Raw genomic sequence first — 22,149 nt, 5'->3', positions numbered from 1 at the left:
GTCTGCCTTTGGTATGGGTAGACTCAGCTTCATTTCCCTACCGAGTGTATTTGTGGAGCTTCCACAGTTACTTTTCATCATTCCCATGGTAGATATCCAACAATGTGTCATAATGAAATTAGAGATCTTCTACAGCCCAGTTAATGTCAGAAGTGTGTCCTAATATAGCCACTGAGCCTACTTTGCAGCATGTTTCCAATGAACGATTTGTTTCATCATTCTGCATACTGAATGTGATTCTCATTTGTACACGAGAGCTCAAGATTTTGTCATTAGCAAGCCTATTTGGTGTTTGTTTTTTAAACCGCTGGCAGACACAAATTGCCATACTTCTCTTGTCAGTCCATAGATAGTGAAGGACTTATGAACATTGAATTTGTGAAATAGAAAGGGCATCATTAATTCACACCAATTGTGTTCTCATCTTTGGGAGCCATGAGCAAACCAAAAGATATCACTTACAAAAGACTAGCTTCTACTTGCCACAAAGCAGAACCAATGCAATAAAATGTGATTTCCTTTGTTCATTGCAGACTGTCATTCTGTTTACTGTGCTAAACCATCATGTGTCTCCATGGCAGCTGATCTACCACTGGTCAACCCCAGAAAGACCTAATTGATTTCTCCCTTGAGGTGTGTGAGGGAAGGCTTCCCCTCTCTGATTGATTCAATGAAAAGTGTTTATAATTTATTTCTAAAATAAATATTAGTTTCTATTACTTAACTCCTGTTTACACACTCTGGCATGTCCCAGTTGGTAGTGTTTCACTACTTCAGTTCACATTATGCACTATAGCAACCAGATGAGTAACTTTTGCTTTAGAGCAACCATTAAAGGATAACAGCTAAACAGATTTTCCTATAATGGGTAGTGTTACTACATAATGCATGTATAAATCACCAACTCAAGGATTTTATGGTTCAGGGTGATTATGCTTTTTACAGTGACCATGACTGCTTTGAGGTAACTTCCTCTCTGCCCATTAAACTTTATAGCACTAACTGATAGCAATAACAACATTACTTGTATTTTAAGTCAATTACTTTATAATATGCATGTATTTCTTAATTAAGGACATTTCTGAGATATGGACAGTATATGTACCAGAATGCTGAGGTTCCACTGTAACAATGTCACATCCATTGTTATGTATCTACACCCGAACATCATTGAACTGTGTTAAGTTTTTTATTGGACAGGTAATGGATAAACAACTGCAGCAGCACTTTAATTTGTACCAGTCAAGTGTTATTGTTGATTGTAATGTGGTTATGGTGCTATGTAACTAAAGTACACCTTATTAGCTTATCAGTGTTGAAACTGTATAACAATCTATAGCTATAGTTGACTATATTTTCTTAATGTTTCACTTGAGCATACCGTTACACATTTAGGAACAAAGGAATACATCAGAGCAAATCTAGGGGGTCACAGGCAGTAAGTGCATCCCCTCCCAGGGGCGGATTTAGGGGGGCTAAGGGGGCTGTAGCCCCCCCTTTCCTTTCTAAGTTAGTACTTGGCCAGTAAAACCCTATATCTTCTATGTGCATCAAAAGCAGACTTATTTTATGAATTATGCATCACTACCACCACAAATAATGTCTATGTAACTATACCTATTGTTCAACTCTGTTCCAGGGGAGTAAATCTTCCTTTTCCTCAAGAGTTCTTTAAGAAAAGGTTTCGATTGTGGGTTACATATTTAGTTACAAAAGTTTTAATTGTGGGTTTCTTTTTATTCAGATGAATAGCAGTGTTTTCCACTATGGCTATAAGGAATTTATGTTAGTTGGTTTAATTGGTTAAAGTTATCAGCATATGTAGCTACCAACTCAGCCATTTAGCAAAGTGTAGTCTTGGTATTTTAAGGTAGCTATATATAGCACTTTTGTAAAATCTGTATTAGTTACCTTCTGATATGATCCCTAGCTGTGTGTTATGGTGTTGGTATTTGTAGCTAGCTATAGATCAGTCTTCATAACTGGGCAGATCTAGAAATAAGTTGACTATCACAACAGCAAATAGCAATTTGCTAAGAATTTCCAGTGGACTAGCTAATAGCTTCTAGTGCCCTTCACTGCTTTCTGCTTTTTAGTACACTTTATTGGTGCTAAGGCTAACAAAGTTTTACTAGGCTAAGGAGCAGTTCCTTAGCCTTGGAACACTACACTATCATCTTCTAAAGACCATCTGAAATTCAACAACATTGGGTGACTATGACTACAAACTACACAAGTTAGACTGTGATAATTTTGCAGTCTACATGAAGGATGCTGTTTCTAAATATTCCCATGATCAAACTAATAGGGGAAGCCTCTGTGGGATAATGTGTGGAAGAAACAAGTATAGCTAAACAGAGGCTGAAACATGCATGTAAAGCTAAATAGTAGTGGTGTTGAACGTCACAATTATTAAAGAGAGCCTGCCTTGAATCTGTTTTTGCTACTGTTGAGTTTGGGGTAAGCATTTTCCACTATTCTTCCAACTTCATGATGTGTGAAATAATCTACTCCAACCTTCCAGTGAGATCCGACGACATCATGTTTATCAGTAAGATAGACAGTTGAGGCTGTTGAAGAGGAGCTGGTGCATGGTATACAGCTAGCTATATGTAAATGCTTGGTAACATTAGCTACAAATGAAAAGAATATGATGCACGCATGATAACTACTCAATGGATATTGCAACCAGCGTTGAAACCGGGTCGGGTCATCCGGGTCACATTTTCTCCGGGTCATCCGGGTCTGACCCCGTTTACAATTTATTCGGGTCTGACCCGGATTGGATCACGTGAGAAACGAAATTGTTCGTTTGACGACGTGGAACTTATAAACGCTATCGCGTAGCTCTTTCGTGAGCCACGCCCACTTATCGCATTACCGACATATGCTCAGCCACGCCTATTTGTTAGTAAGTGCAGTATGTAGCACGAAACTGAGGTATCTATGGTGAGGGGTAGCTATTGTCAGTAGGTGAAGACCTTTTTTTTTTTTTTTGGTCTTTAACAGCTAGGCTGAAGTTGCAATATTTACTCAACACGAATCGAACGCTCAAAATGTAGACTCGTTTTTTTTTTGTTTTTTTTTACCCGGGCTTGATGGACTGCCCTTGCCTACCACCCCCAGCACATAAATGGCCTGTGCTGGACAAACCGGGACTTTCTTAGTCCACGGCAAACTGAGACTCTGCCCGAATCAGCTCCACAATTGGGGGAGTCTTAACATAGTGACCGATGGATGAGCGGGCTCCGCGGATGCATTGTATGGAGGACCGCAAGAGAGAAAAAGATAGACAGCACCTTAACCACCCCATGACAACAGAGTAATCATCGCCCCACTTGTTTGAAAGTTGATGAGCCAAGCGTTGATAAAAAAACAGAAGCCTCATGAGCCAGACCACCAGAGGCAGACATTACCAGGGGGGTAAAAGAGGCATGCTCCTCCTCACGAATTCTCTGAGCATACGCACGTTTCTTAATGTTCTCGTGCCTCCGATAACAGGAGGCCAGTGATGAGGACGCATTAGAAGCAGCCAGAGGGTTGAACACCCGCACATCCACAAAACATCTTTCACTTCTTCCACCCCAAAAACCATTCATGGCGATGTCAAGACGGGCACCATCTTGGATATTGGCAGAAGCAGGGTAGTCCTGCTGTGAAACCGGCTGGAGCTCTGGTTCAACAGCTACCTGAGAGCATACTTCAGTCAACAGGGTAGCAGTTAGATCTCTGATCTCATTGTGTCGGATAGAAGGTAAGCCACCCTTGGGACAGGATAAAGCATGCTCCACTGAAAAGGAAGTCCCACATGCACAGTGAGCAGGAGTCCGCTGAGGAGACCACCCATAACGTAGTGCCACGGCATCGTGAAACGCGGACTTATGCAGTGCAAAGCCATGTTCCTGTAGGGGCCGGGTGGTAAGCCAGTTGGAGGCCCCTTTGGCTGAGGCTAGATCTAAAGCGCGTTGAGAGGAGGGATCTAAGTGGGTACGCAAACTGGAAGATCTATCCGAATAGTTGGAAGATTTGGAATTGCGGATTGCGGACTTGCGAGATAGCTGTTCTGTTTTAACAATAGCCGAATTGATACCCCGGTCCAGAATGAATTGTGAAAGAGGCTCAGCAATGTGACACGAGGCTGAATACTCCTCAGCTGCAATAAGAGTTGGGTTTATGATACCCAAACCACCATATCGAGGTGGAAGGGCAAATAATTTACGGATTGTGTCATTTGGTGGAGAGCAACCCATCAAAGTAGGGATAAGTACCAGCCGGATGTTGTCCTCAAGGGGTTGTAAAGCCTCTGATATGTTTGGAGTAGTGCGACAAAGGTAGAGCCAATGGCTTGACAAGCCATGAGTGAGAGCGGAATAAGCAGCATGCGGCTGAACTTGTGCGAACTTGGCAAGCCGTGTAATCTCTGCTGACCAACCAACAACCTTGTCCCTCACAAATTCCTGGACATAAGCGTTTGAACCAATGGCAGCCCCAAGGTAGGGACGGCCCGCAGAAGTAATTTGAACATCAGTATCTGAGAACAGAGTAGTAGCAATTGAATGGAACCTTTCCTTAGAAACTAACCAAGTTTTAGGAGCATTCACAAAATAGCCAAAAGCAGGTCCCTTAATACAGAGCTGGTTCCACCAGATGAGCAAGTCCTGTATACTGCCACAAGCACAAGCATCATCAGCATACCAGACCTGGTCCACTGTCCCATGAAGTTGATTGATTAAAGGCACTGTAGCAAGGGCATACATAGGCATAGCTAGTGGGTCTCCCTGTGTAGTACCCTCCTCTGATAAAATAACCTCCCCAGAAACAAGCAAAGAGGCTGGAGACCTATAAATATTGATCAGAATAGTGGAAAGTGGCGGGCACAGTTGTCTGATGTTGTGTAGAGCCACCAAACGGTTCAGCGAGTTAAAGGCATTGGAGGCGTCCACCAGCAACACAGCCTCAGTGCTTCCTTCCTCAAAAACCTTTCGGACAGCATGAACCGCAGCCTCCGCCCCAGAAAGTTGCCCCGCACAAAGTTGGTGTGAACCAGCTGCCTCCTGAATGTCATCCCGCAGGATGACCAGCACAGCCTTAGCAACAATACGTCTCATAACCTCGCACACACCAATAGGCCGCACCCCAGGATTTTTATCCAAAGCAATGAGGCGACACACCAAAAAAGGCGAGAGCAAATCTGGGGAGAGGAAAACAGTACATAAACGACGAGCAAATGAGGACATTGCAACACACAATTCACCTGAAGCAGAGTGGAATGAGGTACAAAGTCGACGCCAACCACGAGCGTCGATCCCAGAGGGTCCAGCCGCACCAGATGTTCGCAAAGCAGCAGACCTGATAACAGCAGCATTAAGAGAAGAGAATATAACAGGGTGTACGGATGGTGGGTCAGCCCAATGCTGTAATAGAACAGTCATCAGAAGAGAAAATCTTCGAAGTGTTTCCCATTTATGAAATTATCTAGCTAGGGGGATAATTGTGACATAGCAACTAACTGTGGATTTTATAGCTACTGAGTTCTTTGTATACCATAACTGTAAGACACAAGACACTTAAGGGTCATACTGTATAGAAATCATTATTTTTATTTATATAGCCCTACAACTCATGTTTAATGAAAACCACTCAGAAAATATAGTTCAGTATAATAATTTCTACACAAATACTACTCTGTAAAAAACAGTATAAAATGCCTATAGCTTCTGAGGGACTGTATACTCCAAACCCCTTGCTCATGCTGTATAACTATACTTACTGTCCTGATGCACTCCCTCTTTCCAAACCTTGAATCCATCCCTGTACATTAACATTATATAATATATAGTGGTATGTTGATCCAATACATAATTTTGTTGTACTATGATACTATTCCGATTACTATTGCCGGGTGGTTGTATTAGGCAGGTCACTTTGTACACAAATGACACAATTACAATAGCCGGTGACCTTCCAATATGGTAGATAAGTTTTAATGTAACGAATTAAGAGAGATGGTTGGTTCTCATTAACAATAATTTTGTGTGGCCTTGTAATATTAAATACACCAAATCCCAAGCAGGTCATTTGTACCAGCAATGGGTGGTTGCTGTATAAGTAATGTATCACCACAATCCCATTGGTACACACAGTGTTGGGGGTAATTAACGCATTACATAATATATTACTTTTGCGGTAACGAAGTAATAAAAACAGGTAATATAACTCAAGTTACTTTACTTGAAAATGTAACACGTTGCCTAAGTAATGAAGTTACTGTAACGAGTCTAATATTACTTAATATTATTGCTTTAAGTAACGAAGTTACTAATCTCGTTAGTGAGTAACTCCTAGCCACTACGAAGTAACGAAGCCTACTGAATGAAGCTTATTCACCAGCTTCTTGCTTATAACCAAGATTTGCACAATGTCCAACAACACAATCATGTCACGTGATAAAGTGGTAGAATTCACATGTGACAGCTTAAGGCTGTGGACACAAAGTAATAAGTTACTTTATATAAATGGGTAATTTATGTAACTGTAACTAAATAGTAAATAATATGTAACGAGTTACATTTAAAAAGTAACTGTCCCAACACTGTCAGTCAATTAATCTCAAGGATGTAATTAGGGGGATGCATGGGGGGCTAAAGCACCCCCTCCAAAATTTTACTATGTGATAGCTAGAAAAATAGTAAAAGCTATAGCAGTTGTATCTAAAGCTGCATACATGGGCAATGAAAACATGGAAAAAGTGAGAAGAAAAGAGTTAATCTCTTCTAAGAATCAACAACAAAACAGTAAATCGAATAGAACAGTCAACTACTCTGATAGAACATTCATCAGAGGGCATACCTCCAAGCATGCCCCTCATGCTGAGTGTGCATCTCACACTTGACTGCTACGTAGTTGCATCAACAAGTTGCCACATTTTTTAGCCCCCACTATAGATGTCCCTAGCTTAGCACCACCCCCCTCCCCAGATCCGCCCCTGACTTTAATAGTATACTATTATTGCAATGCCAATTATGCCACGTGTTTGAATTTGAGTCGGTTAGTACTCGACAAATTCTCAACATTGGACAATTATGTATATACCCAGATTTGAGAAATGCTTCTGGAAATCACATGCCAAAAACTGTCTGGGCCATTGCTATATATAGCTATATCAATTGTGCCACTGTATGCCTTGACGGCCTAATAATATAATTCTTTGGTTTTCATTTGATTGGTTGTATCTTTAAAGTTTCAGTGACAACTATTTAGAGACTAGATGCTTTATAACTTGCATGTATGTAGTTCTACCAATATCTTGCAATCAATGGATTTGCAACATGAAACCAGCGACTATAAAACCAGTGATTTGCTAACTGCATGACATAATTTTATGGCTTTATATAGATCCATGACAAAGTGTACTTTAGCACTGAAATTGATCTTTCTCTACTTGGTCTTAATAGGGCAAAGATCTAGCTAGATGCTGGTGGCAAGGGAGATAAGTCATATAAGTTATATATAATAGCATTAATGTACACTCACATAAATTATTCAAGTTTAAACTGGCCAATATAAAAATCCCTACTCCTTAATGAGGTCAGAAAATTTTGTCGCTATGATGACCATAATAGACAGGTTTCACTGTATTGTTATAATTCACAAAAGTTGATATTGGGACTGTACTATTAGAGTAAATAAACCAAGGCTTTAGTCCTCTCATTTTCTCCACTTCACTGGTGCCTCCACTACCATAGCCTATAAGCGTACGGCTTTCCTCTTGTCTCACAAGTGGAAAACTCCATACTGCATTGTGATGAGCTGGCTTCGCTGCTGTCTGGTCAGTTTTTCCCTGTGCAATCACTCATTGGGTTGTCGTTCCTCCTCCAGTCAGTGTCATGTTGCAGCCTCAGCCACCTAGCACTGGGAGAGGGATGTCTTAGGCTGTCTAAGCCCCCTTTTCATTCCTCTCTTCCATTCTTTGTTCTGTAAGTTCTGTTTTGTAGTTCTGTAGGTGCAAGTACAGTAGACAAACTGACCCTTTTTAAAAAGAACATCTTAGCTGGTTATAGTGTGGTGGATGGGTGTGCCATTTATAGTAGGGCTGGTTATAAAAAAATTAAAAAATTAAATTATTTACCATTATGCACTTGTCAATTTCATGCCCCCACCCCCGGGGTCCCCACACCCCAGGTGGGGATTTGACATTGCTTATTGTCCCCACCCCTGGGGCAATTGACAGTACCAACTGATTTTCGGTAGTTGCATTTCTAAACAATAAAATCGCACTTGCTATAATTTTACTAGCTACAGGGCAGGTTTATTACTAGTCGCATGCATGAAATATGTGCTTAGTCATCTCCTTGAGGTGTTGTCAAATCCCCTACTATGGGGGTGGGGATTTGACAGCCAATTTTGCCCCAGTAGTGGGGAATTTGACACCACGATTTGTCAAATCCCCTGTATCCCCCTCCCGGGGGTGGGGCATGATATTGACAAGTGCATTAGAATAGTGCTTCCATAGTTGTATGCTTAAATAATTAGAAATTATATTTCAAAGCGATCTGCCAGCATCGAGGCCAGCATACGACCATAGCTTGTGATAGAGCTGCGACGATGACTGAAGTCTAGCGAGTATGTTCTCTGTAAGTGTTTTTAAAGAAACTTGTGTTTATGTGGTCTCGTGTATGCTGGTTTTAAATTAGCGCGTATTAAAATGACAATGTACTGAATATTTGGTTCCTTGGCATTAATGAAGCATTCATTGCATGCGTCGGGGAGTTTAAAATACTATCGCTGTAATCTGGCGTTCAATCCATAATCAGTGGATGATTATTCGACAATGGAACAATCTTTAATTAATTCATCAAGTCTAGAACATTTTAAATCCTTACTTAATTTATAACTATAGTGTGCTCTTATACTCTATTTTGAGGTCTTTCACAGTAAAAAAAAAACAAAAATCTCCTGTTTAAATTGTTACGTATGCTGCGCATGTTTGCAATATCACAAGTGCACTTGTGTTAGCGACTTCGGACCTATCTGTTTTACACCTCCTATACAAAACGGTACTGGTACCTATAGAAACTTGCTAATACAGTTGTACTAGCAATCTGAAGTCTTTTATGTGTGCTTTAAACTTTATCCCGCTACATTCCGTTACGAAGGTATCCTAAGTTAAGGTTTGCATACCATACCTTTTCAATAGAAATTATTTGATTTTCTTACGAAAATTTGTATTGTAAATGTGACACCATTGGCCTTTTCTGTATTTATATTAGTGCTTGTTGGGATAAAAAAGGGTGCTGGTTTCAAAAATGAGGATGATTTTTTGGTTCAGAGCTGATAATTCTTGAGTTTGGCCTCATGAAATATGCCAGAAGTGAAGGTACCAATTTGTACCTATGCTTGTTTTGTGATAGTGTAACTAGCTAGTGAATCGGGCCCTACCTATGTGTACTGCCTGGTATAATCATGTACAAAAGGGATTAAAGGCTGTTTTTGTAGTCTGTCAGTTTTGTTACACTATTTGTAAAATTTGTGTAGCTTATGCATTATTTTCAACACAGTTCCTGAACACTATATATCATTTGCCTTTATGGCTAACTTTGCGTATAGCTAGTCTATGGTTAATTAATGCTGTATGCATGCCTAAGTTAAAATGTAACAGGTTGCATAATTATGAGCTTGTCTTCACATCCTTCGTGTATAACATGTATTTAAATGCAATTGTCAGCCATTTGGCTGCAAGGATGCAGCATGTTATACTTAGTATGTAATCATACAAGATTTTCCTACATATAGATCTGGTATGAAATGGGTTAATTACTTTGACAATTTGGAAGTTGTATTGATGTATCACAGTCTAATCTTGCTGCAGCCCAGCCTCTTTTGTGCCATACATTGGTTACCTGTCCGTAGGAATATGGAGCCACGCTCATTTATCAGTATGTGTATTGAAGTCTGTAGATATGCATGAAACTACGTATCTCCATCAGGCTTATCTGGAGCCACGCCAACTAATGTATTGTTAGAGTGCTTGCAACAGACAAGCTTTACTCATAAGCTATGCCTACGTTTGTAGGACAAGGAGCCACTCTAATGTATCAGTATATAGTGTGCTGGGCATGCGCAAAGCCACACACACACACTTATAGAAAGCTGTTAAACTTACGTAGAACCATGCCACTGACAGATCATTATCTATAAACTTACCTGTTCAGTTATTGTGTAGTTGTTCTCATACCCTGTTCTCTCTGGGATGGTGGTCATTCAATTAGAAGTTATATGCGCACCTTCCGATGAGAGCTACCCCAGAGAATAGGGTCTGCGAGAACAAGACTATTGGGTCACATCCATGTCTGACCTGGATTGCTATCTGGGTTAGTGGGTCATCCAGTCAGCAGTACTGACCTGGTGTTTCAATGCTGGTATCCTTGTACCTTTTTATTGTGGTTATAAGCACTCATCTCTCCCATGTGTTAGAGAGGGTGTAGTTAGGTAGAAAAGGAGAAGGAGCATGCTTTACTTCGTCATATTAATGTCATAATATAACTTGTAGTTTCAGTACAAAACGTTGGGGTTCACAAAGGTTCCGCTCTTTACTCTCTGTGTGAGCTGTAAGGTGGTATACTTTGAAGACCCCTTGGATGATCACTGTTGCTGACTGCTGCTCTCTGTCTATGTATTTCTTGACACAGGAGGTTGGATGCACTTTAAGTGCCACTAAAGCAAATCACACAAAATCCTTTTTGTTGAGGAGGTGAATACATTACAATCTCAGAATAACTCACTGAATTATCTCATGTTTCGTTAATAGAATACATGCATGAAGGCTGTGCGGTACACCAAACTGCAACTTATTAATTTCACCCAGATTTCAAGCACTGATTACAAAACAAAGTACATTGCCTTGAAGCTTACATGAAGGACGGTCTGAATATCTAACGATCCCCAGCGATCCCCACTGTTTTTCAGCTTTGTATTGCGACTATTGACAATCACATGAAATACCAAATCAAAGAATGTAATTAAGGTATAGCTCACTTCAACGAGTCCAACCTCCTCTGACCTTTACATAATGCATTTCATCATTCTGGTGTTTGTTAATAAGTAACAGCAAATTGGTGATAAACTGCTGTATAAGAGGGTCTGTGTGTGATGTAAAGGCTTCTGTTACTCGATACTAGAGTGGTTGAATTGATACAAAGGAGGTGATGATTATTACAAAACAAACAAACTTGATCCTATTGGCTTTGTTTGTTCAACCAATAATTGTCATCTTTGCATGTAATGAAGTGATGTCATAATTGATAAAATGGTTGTGATATTTCCTCAGCATTGTACTGAACATTATTTGCAGCTTCTATAACGTACAATCAATAATTTTAAGGTAAAGAGATGGTAAATGTGCTAGGCAATGCAAATTGAGCTCAGACTAAAATTCTTACAAAGATGAGTGCATTTACATTTTAAATAAGTCTATAAATCTTACGTTAGATTTATAAATGTTGTTGTAGCAAAACGCCATATACTACATTCCCTGTACAACATCTCCCCCTACTATTGTTGCCATTTTCAGTTTTCTGACAATTGCGGTCATACTGTTCTATTATTGATAGAATGGATCTGGATGACTATAATGTACTACTACATCTATAGTGTGACCTGCTTGAAATGTACATGTACTGTTAGATTATCCTTTAGCTGCTGTAATTACTTCTTAACTCATAGCATTGAACTTCAAGAGCTGTGACAGTGATGCGTAGATAATGAACTTGAAGTATAATAGTGTGAGTAATCCACATTCATGTGAATCTGTTTCTAATGTCAGTTAACTTGTGGGCTTCGTAAGGCCACATTCGCTGGATTGTTAGTTTCTTATCCCCACCATTTTCCTCACCGTATCAATGATTTTTGGACCATTCATGGCAAATTACAATTCTTTTTTTAAAATTAGAGTTGTATTCTAGGCCATGTGAGTTACATAGCTATCTAATTAATTGAATAATTCACTCACATTGCTGCTATTTTGTGTATTGGTGCCATGGATGAATACTAATAATTGTTGTATAAATGATGTTTGAGTTTGGAGAATCAACATGTGTAGCAATTTAGTGGAGAAAAGTTTATCATGCTGCCAGTGCCAAGTAACATACTGTGGAAAATCCTTGATGCCACTGACCCTCCTCATAGAAGAGACTCACCACTCTCTGATTAAGTATTTAAATTTCATAGAATCTTAAATCAGCTGATCACTTGCTGAGTACTTGATTTACCACTGTTTGTTGCAAAATCACTTGCAGTGTTGGGCAAGTTACTTTGTAAAAGTAACTAGTTACATATTACATATTACTTGCAACTGAACTATTTAGTTACAGTTACATATTACCCATAAAATAAAGTAACTGTAATAGTAATAATATTACATATTATAATTTGTGTCCACAGCCTTAAGCTGTCACGTGTGAAACTACCACCTTATCACCTGACATAATTGCGTTGTTGGACAATATGCAAATTTTGATTATAAGTAAGAACCTGGTGAATAAGCTTCATTCAGTAGGCCTCGTTACTTCGTTGTGGCTAGCCGTTACTCAGAGGATAACTAACGAGATTAGTAACTTTGTTACTTGTAGTAATAATATTACGTAATATTAGACTCGTTACAGTAACTATATTACTTAGGTAACGCGTTACATTTGTAAGTAAAGTAACTTGAGTTGTATTACCTGTTTTTATAGCGTATTTCGTTATATTACTTTGTTATCACAAAAGTAATAATATTACGTAACGCGTTACATAAGTAACACATTACTCCCAACACTGATCACTTGAACTACTATTACTGGACCTTCATATGTGTCTCTAAAATTGGTTGTTGTGTTGGTGATATTAAGCTCTTATAGCTACTTTGGTAGTCTTCAGTTACATTTGTATAAGCCTAAATGGTAAGATTAGACAGTGAAACATTTCTGGGGAGTGACTATTTTTCTGGTAGCTAAAATAGATGGATTAGCAAATTGGAATATTTTGACAAATTTCCTTCAAGTTCACCAAACTTTAGTCCCAGCAACCTATTTCTTGTGTACTATAGGTGGTACTTTCTTTATGTGTAACATGTCATGTCAACTAACCGATATGTGGTTTTCACTTGCCCACCTGAGCTAAATCTACAGTGATCCTCATTAATAGGGGTACCTTTCAGCTTCATAACTTGTGGTGAGTATAGACTGGGTGTAAAATGTCCTGTCAAACTTTAGCTCAATTCTTGTTGGATATAAGTTATTTAAATGCATATTTATTTACACAATGTATCTTAAAAGTACTCAGTAACAGTTCATACCATAGGCTAATTACCAACTCATGCAGCAAGGCATTAGACAAGTATAAGTTTATAATTTTTTTCAGTTGGTAAGAGGTGACCTTTCTATAGAGATAGCCACTAAGACAGATTCCACTGTATATTGCTGTAACTGTCAGTGCTGAAACTGGGTTGGGTCAACCGGGTCAAGTACATTAGTACACATAGTCTAGTCCTGCTGCATCCAAGATTCTTTCAGAGCCACGCCCACTTACTAGGATTACTATTTGTAGCCATACGTGCAGTCACATCCTTTTATCACAGTTTGTAGGTATGTGTGAATCCATGTCCATTGCTGTCTGTAGGCTAGCTTACATGGAGCCATGCCCACTAATTCAGTGTTATTGTTTGAGACATGGTTTATTCTTAAAGTAGACCAGTTTCTTTTGTGAGCCATGCCCACTGTAATATTGGGAATTTATAATACTGTTTGTAAGCATACGTGGAGCCATGCTAATTTATCAATACAATTTGTTTAAAGTTTGTTGGTATGTGCAAAGCCACACCCACTTAGAGGAAAGGTATCTTGCTGTCTGCTAACTTGTGGAGCCACACCCACTGACTGATCGTTAACTATAAACTTTACCTTAGTAAGCTTCATGCTCAACTTCATATGCTAGTCGATCGCCTGAACCTACGTAGCTCTTGGTGCATGCCTCAGCTTTAATTAACCCAGGTCAAATTTGGGTCTGACCCAGATTGCTATCAGGGTCATCTGGGTCAGCAGGTTTCAACACTGGTAACTGTTGCCAAATTGGCTTTAACAAGTCATATTTATTTACCTAAAGTCAACAATTGCTACAAGCAATACAATGATGAATGAAATCTGATGTGCTAAAAGCAAGCTCATCAGCAGCTTACCTTACTATGTGTCCTTGTGTATAATGATCTAAGCCATATCAGGTATGTGATAGTTTGTGTTGCATAAGGAAGCCAGTCAAAAGTTGTATAATCCCAGGTACTTAACCTGTTTGTGGTCAAACATTTTTGGAACTGACACTGTTTACATCATCACTGGCTTGTACAGACTATTTGTTTGTCAATAATAATTCTGAGTGGTATACTGACTCCATACTAATTTACAGTGAAACCTCACTTAGTGGGCAGTACCTTAATGAGACCAAATGACCACTTTTACTAGGTCTTAGACATAGCTAATCAGATGTTCTTGGTCAATTATTAAGGTAGTCCTATTAATGAGATTTCACTGTAGTACAGAAAAGCCTCACTTATCAACTACCTTGTTAATAAGACCACCTCTTTACAAATGGTCACTTTTAATATGTCCTAAAAACATGCAAAGCAAGCTGTATAGTGATATGCTGAGTGGTGCTATATGTGAAGTTCTTATTTCTTGTCTCCTGTTTACATCTATAAGCAAATTCAGAAATCCTGGCATGTCGTCCCAATTAGAAAATAGTTTTCGCTCAATAAAAATTTCATGTCAAATATTGACAACACAAACATGTCATTAGTAATACTACATATTATGATGAGGTGACCTTAGCAGTGAGGTCATTAGGTCTACTTGACCTGGCCACTATGAGATTTTATTAATGCAAGCAGTGGGTATCAGGGTATTTATCTCACTTGTTAAAACTGAACTGACATACAATAGTCAGATTCTCTCATATACATTGTTCTTATATAAAATTTAATAGTGCATATGTAATGAGATTATAATTGTAGACCAGCAGTACACAACCTTATTAGTGTGTATAGACTGGGGTAACAGTCAATGTAATCGTGATAACTAGATCAGTGCCAGTTTGAAGACATATAATTCAGTCAATAAATGGTAAAGGTATTATATTTTTATGCTTGGCTAAGTGGCAATTGTCATTACCTGGAATTTATCATAATGTTATGATTTTGGTTTGAAAAATAGTGACAAATGATACCATAATTTTTAAACTAGCAATAAAAAATTTTGTCAATGAATTACTACCAGTTTTACATACTTGTGGTCCAACATGTGGTGTTGTCGTAAGAGAATATAACATTGTCACATCCGTTGTTGTCTGTCTAACATCATTGAACTATGTTATCACTTAATATATTACGTTTTTATTGGACAGTTAGTGGACAACAACTGCAGCAGCACTTCAGTTGTACCAGTCATGAGATGTTATTGTTGATCATGATATGCATGGTGATGGTGCTATGTAACTGAAGTACATATTATTGGCTTGTTAGTGTGAAACTGTATCTCTTTGTCATAACAACTAGTTGTATTTTATTATCTACACTTGAGCATAATATTACACGTGTACGTGTAACAGGAACAAAGGCATACATTACAGGTGGAGACAACTGTATGTTAGTTTGAACACATTCATTTTTTACTGTGAAACCTGTCTCTTCTGGTCACTTAAGCATGTAGCTCTATTTGGCAGGTTACTTTGTAGACAAGTGACACAATTACAATGGCCAGATTATACAGTGACCTGATTACACAGGTTTCATTGAAGTAAAGTCTTGTTCTGTGTGGTCTTGCAGTAACTGGTTCATGATGTACCACCAAAGTCCCCAAGTAGTTGGTTGCTAGGTCAGTACAATGTATCACCACAATCCATTAGTTGTCATTATTACACAATCACTTAGTGTGAATGCATGACTTAGCATAATACTAAATTACTTATATCCATATATGGTATTTACCTAAAATAATCATGCAGGCCTGTGTATACTTGTTTAGTAGTATTCTACAGATAAGAAGTTCTGTGCTTGCCATACCATCACAGGTTGCTTGTAATGAAGCTTTGCATGCAACTGGGTGGCTGATTTATTGGATGAGAATGGAAACATCTTTACTATCACATTTTTTTGTTGTTGTACGTTCACGTTCACGTAGAAGTAAATTTAACAGCAAATGTTTTAAAGTCATAGGTTTACTGTTACAGTACGTATCTCACTAAATTTTACGCTGGTAAATTATTGTCTTTTTCTCCACTTATTAGCTAGTGGTTCTGCTATGGCGTAAGCTTAGATGATTTTGTGGTACAAGTTTGTACGATAGCCGAGAATTCCATATGTGTGTGCTGTGTTGTTCATCTGAGCTTTCCTGTGTGTTTTGGGTGGTAGAAACTAGATATCTGACCAATGTGACAGTTCCATTGACGTGATGACCGGCTTATTAATAGCTAATTTGTTAGTCTCTCAAACTTAAAAGCTATTGTCATACTTCCGTACTGCTGTCCTGTTTTAAAAGAAGGTGTTTTTAAAATAGCTCATTCAAGTTAATAGAACGTTTTGCAGCTGGCAACAGTAAGTATAGTGTGGCTTCGATAATTTGATTCCTTTGATTGTCCCACTCTCAATGTAAAGGTTTTAAGGAACACACACATGTGCAATACTGTACCCATGGACACACACATACACACAATAGTGTGTTATTGTGTAATGCTATGTAATTGTTGTACATTTTCTTATTGGGAAATATATAAATCTTGTATTAGCCTATTGTAAACTTTTGAATTCCAAGAAACCCTTGCAATTAATCTGTTATTCTAAACACCAAAGGACTAATCTGTGCTTAAACAAGATGTACTAAATTGTTTGGAATTTATAGAGCATGGCAACCTTGAATGTGTCCAATAACCACATCACAGTGAGGTCATTAGAATTTTAATGTGTGCCATTAAATGACTATAGATGAACTTGTACTTTACCTATTTTTAAAGTAAGCTGTACCTACAACCGTATCTCTGTACACACACATACAGAGCCCTTCTGAGAATACTGTTTTGATTTCTCTTTGACATGTTATTGTACTGACAATGACACACAACCAGCTACATGCATGTTCATGAATAACGTTAGCTATACTTACAGTTGGGTATTAATGTGATATCCTTACTGAATATTGCTAGGTGACACTCAATAATTGGAAACAACTATTCCTTTGAATTCACAGGAAATTTAATTCTGCTGCTACACACATATGAATGAAGTCATTTACAAGTTCCCAGGAATAATTTTTTTTAGCTGCTTTTTGTGTCCTACTTGAATACTTACAACTGAATACATATATGAATAGCTATTTTAGTCACTATCTTATTGAAGTTTTGCAAAATTATAGTTTAGGATTTATAATTCCCTGTATGCATCTTGTATTTGTGAATTCAAATTACATTGCATGCACTCATTGCAGATGATGAAAGACACATTGGTGACTGTTATAACCTCAACATTGAAGAGTCTTGCATTAAGACAGATTCTATTTAAGGTGCAGACTATTAAGTATGTCTGGAAAACAGCGACTGCAATCTCACTAAATAAGGATGACAGCTCTTTCAGGAAACCAGGCCATTGTCTATTTTATTTGATGTGCGTGGCCAGCTTAGCAGTGGATTCCATTTTGGGGACTTCTGCAGCTATTGTTCTGTACCAGAATCCCAACTATACTTCACTAGTATCACATAGTGTTTCAAGATGGACTCTGTTTAATGTTGACATGGTTTCAACATCAGTTCAATGGCTTATGGGTGTACCAGGTGGGCTAAAGCTAAACAATGAACTGGATTGGTTTATGGGTACCTGCTTTCTTAATATGACCAAACTATGGAGAGAGTTATACAAGGAAATCATAGAGGCTTACTCAGAAACTTGGTTGTATGCTATTTTAGTTGTTTCCCCATTTGGTCTAACACTGATGTTGTCTTTGATCCATGATATCCTCAAATTTGCGATGATGTGTATTACTTGTTTGTATATCATATCAGCAAAGTTGTATTCATACCAGGTATCCGCATTGATGTCTCTGGCTCGTCTCTTCATGGGCAGGAAATATAATGTCTTAAAGAAAAGGATCGATTCATGTGACTATGATGCCAGTCAATTACTGCTTGGAACTGTGTTATTCACAATTCTCCTGTTTCTTTTACCCACTACTGGCATGTACTATTTTATTCTGTTACTATTGAAGCTAACTTCATCTTCGGTACAGCTAACTATTAAAGTGGTGACGATATTGATAAATAAAGCTCACCTAGTGATCCCAAAAACTCTAGCTTATTTAGAATCACGTCATCTACCAGGAATTAAGTTACAGCATGGAAAATGCATTTGGAGAGGTGATGCATTGAGTGTACAGGGACTCAAAGAGCAGCTAGACGCTATTCCTGCTACTGAACTCATAAATGAATATTGTAAGGACATCAAAACATGTGAGGATCATATCAGGCTAGTTCAGCCTAGTATGATATATGTTGTTCCATCTAGTCTGTCAAACTTTGTACTTGCTGTTGTGTTGGCAGTGATGAAAGGATCTGTACTATCACTGTAATAAGATATTGTGCAAGTTTATTTAGTATTCCATCGGATATCGCGTATCCGTAAAACGCTATGTGCATGGTAACTAAATCTTATGTAAGTTGCGAATAGCGCTATTCGATTGGTTCCTTTGTCACCAAAGAATTCGATTAGGTAATTCAAAGTAAACTTTCTCAAATGGATTCAAAGTGTTAACAAGGTTGCGGTTTTCCATATATGTCTCAATGGGTCTACATAAATTGTAGTACTGCTTGCACTAGGCAACTTGCATATATACAGCAGCGGCGGGAGGTATAGTCACTTCGCTACGACTCCCAACACTCTCACGTACTCTCGTGGCTAAAGTTCTTCTCATTTCTTCTTCCTGCTTTTTTTTTGCGTTAGCCGTGCAAGAAACTTCCAAAGATACTTCAACTGATTGTATTGTGGAAAACTGAACGCGATGGCCGATTTCAACTTGAACAACTACAGTCCTTATTACACCCCTGAGCACAGTCCGATCAAGGTGGAGATGGACGAAAGAAGCATCCTCAGCTCCTGCGCTTACACGCACTCACCATCCATGCCATGCCAGCCGATGAGCGTCATCCGTGATCCAGTTTTTGATACCGGTAAGTATCTTACTGTGCCATGTTTGTTTGTACTAAGACATTTGCACTCATACACACATTAACCTGCTGCTTTTGCTAAAGCGCTCAAACGAGCATTAATGAAAAAAGGCTCCTACAATACTTTAGGTTTGCATGCATCGTCTGTTTACTGAAAAGGTTAATCTTGTTTTCATGGGCTGCATTTTTGCTGCGCTATTAACGCACTGAGTGAATCAGCAGCTGTTCATTAGCTGGAGCTAAATTAGGCAATCACATAGCTTGTTTATTCATGTAAATGCATTTACAATGAACACCTGTTAAAAGTGTGCACATGATAATCAACTTTGTGTATCTTGCGGTTTCTGGGTCGGACCTAATGACCATAACTCACATACTGCATTATCAGCAGGTCACTGTACCATAGTATGTGAATTTTGTTATGTGGTATCAGCCAAATTACATGTCTCTTTGATCTTTTTATTAGTGTCTCCATACTGTGACATCCCAACATCAAGAGTGGATGATGTTTGTCATGAATTCTTGGGCATCAACACTTCCCTGCCCTTGAAGCACGAAGAGTTGTCACCTCCACCCTACCCCGCTGCCTATCCCAGTCCACCAATGAGTGATAGTGAACTGAGCCATTCATCACCTACAACTCCTGAGCAGCATTTCACTCCTGTATCTGAGGTTCTCATGAGCGATTCGTATTTTCCATCTGTCAGTGAAGCGAACCTGATGCCGCTGGCTAACCTGTCATATCAGCCGTTGTCACCCCTACCATCTGCCAACGAGTTTAGTTTGTCATTGGCTTCATCAGGAACAGGCAGTGTGTTCACTTTTCCTCCTCAGAGTCAAGCGATGCCTACTATGCAAAATTTACCAACATTGTCTACCAACCCTCCTCAACATTCTTATTCAGTTGAATACTTTGCCAATGCTGGCATTCCAATTGATGCCTACAAGTATCAAGGGGCTACTCCCATTCAGATGGCCATGTCTGCGAACCCTACATTTATTGTACCACAGATGAAGACAATGAATCCCTGTGTTCCACAGAATGGCAAGGAAGAACGCCGCAAGCCTTTTGTCTGTCTGTACCCAGGCTGTTCAAAGAGGTACATGAAACTGTCTCACTTACAGATGCACATTAGGAAGCACACTGGTGAAAAGCCTTATGTATGTGACCATGAAGGATGTGGAAAGAGGTTCTCGCGATCAGACCAGCTAAGAAGACACTCAAGGAAACACACTGGCATCCGACCATTTGAATGTGAGGTCTGCAAAAGAAGATTTTCCCGCAGTGACCACCTCAAAACCCACATGCGTACTCACACTGGTGAAAAGCCACATGTATGTACATGGCCCAACTGTCCCAAACGATTTGCCAGATCAGATGAGCTTGGAAGGCATCTAGCAATGCATAAGAGGCACCTTGAGAAGAACAGATGCTACTAAAGTATCACTTCTTATATTTTAAACTTGGGATGTAACTGTGTATATAAGTAACATAGGATAGGTAAGGTAAATAGATAGGTAATGATATAAATTGTATAAGGGTAGCTAAGTATAAGGATATAGTAGATAGGTAGGTATGTTATAGTTTGTAACTAATGGTATATTGTACATAAGATAGGTATATAACTAAGTAATGTAATTTAACTGTAATAATGTATTATAAGTAATAATGTAGTCTATACTTTTACTTGTACTATATACATTTTATTTTCTTATGTAGTTTTCCCAGTCTTTGTAGAAATATCAATATAAATAATTGTATATGTATTGTAAATGTTTATTATTTTAAAACAAGTACAAGAAACTGAATTGAAGTGAATCCAGATGGTAAAAGTCATTTTCTCATGTAGCATGCTGTAGCAATAAACAGCAACAGAAGTCATCAAAATGAACAAGTTAAGGGTGAAGTCATATAGTTGGGCATGCCAGTTCCCATGAACTATGGTACCAGCTCTAATTTCACAAACCAGTGAACTACTGATGGTGATTCTGTTATCACACATAAAGTCACTATTGTGCTTCACTATAGTTCCATTATATATTACAGTAGGTATTGGGTTGGCTTACTGTAATCAGGCGTCAACATGGCTACAGAATCTTGACTGCTGAAGTTGTCTATGTTAACTAATTGGTTGCTTAACAACCATGGAATCTTTCATACCACTAGGGTTTTTTATGCTATTGACCTGCTAAGCTTGTGGCACTCAGAGATTTTACTACTGTTACAGGCAGTCCTTGGGATTTCACATCTTCCCTTCTCCGCACTGTCAAGTGGATCACATTTTTAGAGCCCAGTCTTGCTCTGAAATCAAGTTTAAGGTATGATTTTTGCAGAATATGTGTATACCAATCATGGGTTGGCCAACTGTTGTGTTGAGTTGGTGAATACCATAGTGAAGCTGTATATGGGGTCTTGACAGAACAATACATGGTTGAACAGTTTCTCAGAGACTCAATAGTGTTTATTCTGTGGTAGGACAGACAGGGAACAGTAAAACATGGCTGACCAAGAACACTGACAGGTGTTTGACTCATTCCTTTGGAGTACTATATATGTAACTTACCTAACCATTAAGGGTGGCCTTTCAGTAACCATGGTAATGTGCCACCAGCTGTTCAGCAGGATTTTGCTGAGCATGACACAAAGGAGGACATAGGAGGGATCAGATGGTAGTATTGATCATTATAAGTCGCCACTTTACTGTGTCACAAATATTCATTGGTATGACTTACCGTGTCAGTAGCCTATATCATTTTCTGTGCCATGATCTTGCTGGGCTAAGGAATTTCAGCTTAGGTCCGGTTTACTTATATGGCTTGTAAGTACACAGACACTTATACTGTGACAGTGATGCTATAAGTTAGAAACTTAATACCGGCAGTAACAGAGTTCAATCAGAGACAACTTCTGGTCTT

At 38.7% G+C, this 22,149-nt stretch overlaps 3 protein-coding genes across 6 annotated transcripts; 2 read left to right on the top strand and 1 right to left on the bottom strand.

Moving 5' to 3' along the window:
* Positions 1-3,095: 3,095 nt before the first annotated feature.
* On the bottom strand, positions 3,096-5,432 carry LOC136261177 (uncharacterized). Its single transcript, XM_066055151.1, has 2 exons — positions 5,255-5,432; positions 3,096-5,191 (listed from the first exon to the last, which is right to left on the bottom strand). The coding sequence occupies exons 1-2, from the start codon at positions 5,430-5,432 to the stop codon at positions 3,327-3,329; spliced, it is 2,043 nt and encodes a 680-aa protein (XP_065911223.1). The 3' UTR covers positions 3,096-3,326.
* A 3,087-nt stretch (positions 5,433-8,519) lies between these two features.
* LOC136262426 (uncharacterized) lies at positions 8,520-19,090 on the top strand. 4 transcript variants are annotated; one of them, XM_066056690.1, is made up of 3 exons: positions 8,545-8,633; positions 11,722-11,780; positions 17,505-19,090. In XM_066056690.1, exons 2-3 carry the CDS (start codon positions 11,760-11,762, stop codon positions 18,636-18,638), a joined length of 1,155 nt encoding a protein of 384 aa, XP_065912762.1. In that variant the 5' UTR covers positions 8,545-8,633; positions 11,722-11,759; the 3' UTR covers positions 18,639-19,090. The 4 variants fall into 4 exon arrangements, with proteins under 4 accessions (XP_065912764.1, XP_065912765.1, XP_065912762.1 ...); XM_066056691.1 differs by having other exon boundaries at positions 8,560-8,622; XM_066056692.1 differs by lacking the exon at positions 11,722-11,780 and having other exon boundaries at positions 8,520-8,633.
* LOC136262428 (Krueppel-like factor 5) lies at positions 18,911-21,042 on the top strand. Its single transcript, XM_066056694.1, has 2 exons — positions 18,911-19,236; positions 19,700-21,042. Exons 1-2 carry the CDS (start codon positions 19,068-19,070, stop codon positions 20,671-20,673), a joined length of 1,143 nt encoding a protein of 380 aa, XP_065912766.1. The 5' UTR covers positions 18,911-19,067; the 3' UTR covers positions 20,674-21,042.
* Positions 21,043-22,149: the final 1,107 nt, after the last annotated feature.

This window comes from Dysidea avara, chromosome 7 (assembly GCF_963678975.1).
Source record: "Dysidea avara chromosome 7, odDysAvar1.4, whole genome shotgun sequence".
NCBI classification, from domain to species: domain Eukaryota; kingdom Metazoa; phylum Porifera; class Demospongiae; order Dictyoceratida; family Dysideidae; genus Dysidea; species Dysidea avara.
The sequence above is the reverse complement of the archived record's forward strand: the minus strand, read 5'-3'. Positions and strand labels throughout refer to the sequence as shown.

Coding starts and splice junctions, on each gene's coding strand:
- LOC136261177 (XM_066055151.1), bottom strand. CDS start 5,432: ATGACTGTTCTATTACAGCATTGGGCTGACCCACCATCCGTACACCCT. Junction 5,192..5,254: donor CTCATTCCACTCTGCTTCAG/GTGAATTGTGTG, acceptor TCCTCTCCCCAG/ATTTGCTCTCGCCTTTTTTG.
- LOC136262426 (XM_066056690.1), top strand. CDS start 11,760: ATGAACTTGAAGTATAATAGT. Junction 11,781..17,504: donor TGAACTTGAAGTATAATAGT/GTGAGTAATCCA, acceptor CACTCATTGCAG/ATGATGAAAGACACATTGGT.
- LOC136262428 (XM_066056694.1), top strand. CDS start 19,068: ATGGCCGATTTCAACTTGAACAACTACAGTCCTTATTACACCCCTGAG. Junction 19,237..19,699: donor TGATCCAGTTTTTGATACCG/GTAAGTATCTTA, acceptor TCTTTTTATTAG/TGTCTCCATACTGTGACATC.